This window comes from Gavialis gangeticus, unplaced genomic scaffold (assembly GCF_001723915.1).
Source record: "Gavialis gangeticus isolate Ggan-Ray unplaced genomic scaffold, GavGan_comp1, whole genome shotgun sequence".
NCBI classification, from domain to species: Eukaryota; Metazoa; Chordata; order Crocodylia; family Gavialidae; genus Gavialis; species Gavialis gangeticus.
The window spans coordinates 17,039,790-17,044,677 of record NW_017729025.1 but is presented as its reverse complement, the minus strand read 5'-3'; the positions used below and the strand labels follow the sequence as shown (position 1 = coordinate 17,044,677).

The following is a 4,888-nucleotide window of genomic DNA, read 5'->3' as shown; positions in this document are numbered from 1 at the left end:
TCACCTTCTGCTGACAAAGAAAAAAACCCACTGACTCCAGTGAGGTGAACAGGGCAGAAAAAAGTATTAAGGATCCAGAAACCTTTTCCTATGCCAGCAGCCCCTTTGAATGGCACATTTAAATTTTGAAAGGAGACTCACCATTCAGCTTTCAAAGGAGACACTGAAAAAAATATTAATCTACTAAACTAAAAAGGTGTGATCATCTAGTTCAATGGTGCTCAGCCTCCAGTCCATGGCCTGAACCTAGCCCGGGGGCTCCTCAGGGGTCCAGAAATTTGGCGGTGTGCGACCTATAGCAGTATTGATTGTTGTAGCTCCCAGAGCCATGGCAAATAGCACAGCCACTGCTTCCCCCACTGTCAAATTATGGTCCTGCATGCTGGATCACACTGGCACACTGGATCACTCCACCGCTGCATCCAGTGCACAGGGCCAAGCTGGGACACAGGAATCTGGCCCATGCCAGTCATCTGGTCTGTTGAGCACCACACATCTAGTTAAAAATAAGTCTCTCTGTTCGCAACAAATTATGCCTTGAAAAAACGCAGGAGTGCAAAGTTATAGACTAACATATGCACAAATGAAAAACTTAAATTCAAAGGCCGGTGGGGACAGACATTTCTTTGGATTTTAGATCAGGCTCTAGGCATGAGAACAACACTGCCCCGAAAAAAGAGAATCGAATGCAGAAAACAGGTCCTCACACTCCCTAACACCATTTGGGGCCTGTGCTCTGCTACAGCCTGGACTTCAGGGAAGCACGTCCATTAGCACAACTGGAACTTGTCTCTTCCCACTGCTGAAGCTCCATCCCTGGCATCAGTGGTAGCAGCTAAGAGCCGGCAGGCTGCAGACAATTTTACAAAACGCTGCATAGATACAGGTACTCAAAGGTTATAGAAGACTGTTCTTTTAGGAAAGGCAGCCAAGCATCAGAAAGACTTCAGGCAACTGATAACCACCCAAAGCTGTGTTATTAAATCAGCTTACTTGTTTTCGCAAAGGCAAATCAATTTATTTCATAACCAGGCTGACTTAAGGACTAAGCAGGCAACATGCAGAACTGTTACATGGCTCCAGCACTCAAAATATTTTTTGTGGCATGATATTGGCTGCAAAGTCTTTCACTATTGACAATAAAAGCTCCTCCCCCCCTCTAGCCTTCCTTTCCTTTCCTCTAATTATTTAATTACTACATGTGTGCAAGGTGCTTCATAGACACACAGCCACATGAGGTCCCTGAGGATTCTGTTGTTAATAATCCAATGAGTAAAAACATCCAGCTACTCTGAAGGGAAACTGTAAGGTGACAGATGGGTTGAAAGGAATTTAATAATGGGACCTCTCTAATCTGATAATGTACAGGCAGAGAAGAAGTGAAAAAACCTGAGCCACATCAAGGACATAGCAATAACTGACTTGGAGCAATAAAAGAGCACAGAAGGTTTCTAATGGCTTCACCCAGACTTCTTAAGAGAACTTGGACTCAAAAGCAGATATTAGGATGTTATGTCAGATAGTCAGAAGAGAAGCTCCCAATATTGTGAAGGAACTGTATTTCACCAAGGAAGCAGGCAAAAATCACCTGCTGGAGTTACTGGGTACATCTACACGTGTGTTTTAAGGAGCATTGACTTATTTTAATGCACATTAAAAAACATCACAAAAAACTGTGCACTTTGGCTAATGTGCATTCAAATAGGCGAATGCACCTTTTTCTAGTACCTCACAATGGAGGGCACTTTTACACGTGCCCCAGGGGTGGGGAGGTGGCACCTTAAATAGAGCAGCTCCAAGAGCCGCTCTAATGAAAGCACTGCTGTATCTCCTAAACTTGAAAATGGCAGTGGGGGCACTTGAACTAAAGCTCATTCGACAAGCTTTGCTTCCAGTGCCCCTGCTGCCTTTTGTGAGCACGGGGACACTGATACACAAGACAGCAATTGCCACAAGCCAGCAGATTTGATTAATCATGTCTGCTGTGATGCACTGGAATTCCAGCATGCTGGAGCAGCCTCAGTGCTCATTTATACATGCCCAGAGGTACTAAATGTAGTACGCATTAGCAAAAGTGCATTAATGAACGTGTAGATGCGTCCTCAAGTATTATACAAGGAGTCTCTTTCATACAACACATCTTAGTTATACCTTCACATGTTCCTTAGCTTTGTGGAGCTCTTCATGTTCTTCTGGAAGTGGTTCTTTTTCTTGTGCCTTGAGCTCTCGCAGCCTGCTTTCCAGGTCCTCAATTTGCTCTTCACAGCAGTCCCAATTCTATTTTTGCACAAGTAAAAAAGTTATGGATGGAAATGACAAGTGACATATCACACTGTAGTTAATTAAAAAAGAGTTCTCATGCTTGATTTGCTTTACGAGTTGAAACAGATCATTTAAAAGTGATCTTTCCTGCCCAGAGCAGGGGGGGCGGGACCCAATGATCTCACGAGGTCCCTTCCAGCCCTAAACTTCTGTGAATCTGCGAACTAAGTTCTTGGTGGACAGACTCATTCTCACAAAGAATTTTATTCATGGATTTGTGGGAGAACTGAGTAATTTCATATTTAATATTCCCCCGATTGCATATTTTTGCTCAAGCTGCCCATATCTCACTTTATTCAAACTTGAGAGTCTCGTGAGCGTAATTTTACACAGGAGAGCAATTAAATCATGATTTACATTTTAGACTCATTATGCTTTGATCAGCTATGACAATAAATGTACCTCAGGATAGAAATATGCATAGATTAACCCCTTATTTTCAGAGGCTATGGGTATGAGGAGGGATGCAGGCCTTCCCTCTGGCACAGACTACATTTGCAAAGCCTCTATAGGAGAGTAATGAGGAATGACTAATGGCATTGGTCCGCATGTCTGACCCAAGTGCTTTGCAGCTGTGAAACCTGAAAGGAGTTATGTAGCGTTACTACAGTCTTAAAAAGGTTCCTCAGAACAGCATATATGCAGCAGCACAGCCCCTCAACACAGACATGAGTCAATGACCTGGGCCTTTCACACAGGCACCAGCATCTACAGTGTGAAACCAGCAGGGAGTGATCTCCCAGGGAGTCACCGATTCCTCCAGAAAAATTGCATTGGAGCATGAGCAAAGTTTACTATCATGTGACTTAGCTCCAGGGATAAGAAAGCATTCTGATAGAGTGGAGATGAGCTGGTAAAACATTAATGGGCACAGCCCCAGAGATACACTTTTCCAAGGGTGCTGGTAGGGAAACAGAGCTGCTATCCCCTCCAGTCAAAGGCACTGGTTTCAGGGACTCTGTCTTGGCTGCCACAGTCACCATCCCCCTGCCAAATTTCTGCGGGAAATGCTGCAGCAAAATCCATAAAAGAGCCAGGAAGATGCTACAGCTTTTGGGACTCTGCGGACACACTCTGCACCTCTCTCAGCCCACTGGCCTGGTTGCCTCTAGGACTTGCCAAACCATGCTGCATCTCCCCTGTGCAGAAAGAAACGTACGTAGGCCTTTGTGTGCGCTCCTCTGAGAGCATGTGGTGCATACCTGCAGGGTGCTGTGCAGCTGTTTCATGATCTTCTCCACTTGAACCTGGGTTTCATTCCAGCGCTCCTGTAACTGGCTGAGCTCCTGTTGTATTTCAGCGCTGGTTTCCCGGTCGGAGACATTACGTAACTTTTCCCCAATATCAAGGGCTCCAAAATATGTGGTTTGCCACCTCTGTAGAAGTATTTCCTTGTCCTAGAAAATAAACCACAACACCATTCTAAATGTCTGCTCCGAGACCAGAGAGTTTTACAAAAAATTGTTCTCTGTGCACTTCTTTTCTTAAAAGGTGACTATCAAAGGAAATTAATAAATAAGCAAGAAAGGATACAAGTCTTATATGTATCTATATAAAAAGACCTGCATTTTTTAAATGCTTTTTTGCATTAAAATTTCAGGCCCTTGCTAGACTGTAAGACCCTCTAATGATTTTGTATCTAGTGAAAGGAGGCTGTCCAGAGTATGAATAGGGAGCAACAAAAAAGAAAGCATGATTGTTAGTCATGCAATAAAAAAACAAAACAAATTAAAAGTTTATGCAACTGTTTTTGGTTAACACCTCTTGCTTTGACTGAGCCACAATTTGGAGAAATACCAGAAGTCTGTTCAAGACTGGCCACATCATTTCTCACCTGTAAAACTTAGCTAACAACATACTTTGGCAGAGAACCATAACGAGCCTCCCATTAAAACCAAGAAAGACTAGAGGCAACATTCTTGTTACTTTTTAGTAAAAAACAAGCAGGGAAGAAAGGCTTTTCAGCAATGGAGGCACCAACATTCATTTTTAAAAATCTGCCACAGGTCACCTTTCATAGCAGGAAAAAACAAGCACAGAACAAACCAGACTGGCAGCAAGTGCATGAGGCAGTGAGAACAGTCCTGAGGCTCCAGCATTAATGAACTGTGTCAATGCAGACAGAGGAGTAGTTAATGAGGGATTAAAACAAATATTCTAAATGCCTGATGAAGTGGTGGCTTTGGTCTTCTCGTTTTCCTCCTAACATACAAAGGGGCATTCAATTAAACTGGAAAGCAAGAAACTTAAAGCTGATAAGAAATGGTGCTGCTGATGATTCTTTTTTAATACAGGACATAAGTCATAGTTGATAGTAGGTAGGGTCAAAAGGGACCTGAGCAGGTCATCAAGTCCGACCCCCTGCCATAAGTAGGAAAGGATGCTGGGGTCAAACGACCCAGCTAGGTGATTATCTAGCCTCCTTTTGAAGACCCCCAGGGTAGGAGTGAGCACCACTTCCCCCAGAAGTTGGTACCAGATTCTAGCCGCCCTGTCCGTGAAGTAGCACCTCTTGATGTCCAGCCTGAATCAACTCTCAGTCAACTTATGGCTGTTATTCCTGGTC

General features: G+C 43.7%; 1 protein-coding gene across 1 annotated transcript in view; it reads right to left on the bottom strand.

Moving 5' to 3' along the window:
* Positions 1-4,888, bottom strand: part of SYNE2 (spectrin repeat containing nuclear envelope protein 2) — a 352,391-nt gene that overhangs the window by 76,122 nt on the left and 271,381 nt on the right. The window contains exons 98-99 of the mRNA XM_019518445.1: positions 3,525-3,719; positions 2,152-2,277 (exon numbers count right to left, since the gene is read on the bottom strand). Of these exons, the coding sequence (XP_019373990.1) occupies positions 2,152-2,277; positions 3,525-3,719 (321 nt within the window). The remainder of the gene's footprint in view (positions 1-2,151; positions 2,278-3,524; positions 3,720-4,888) is intronic.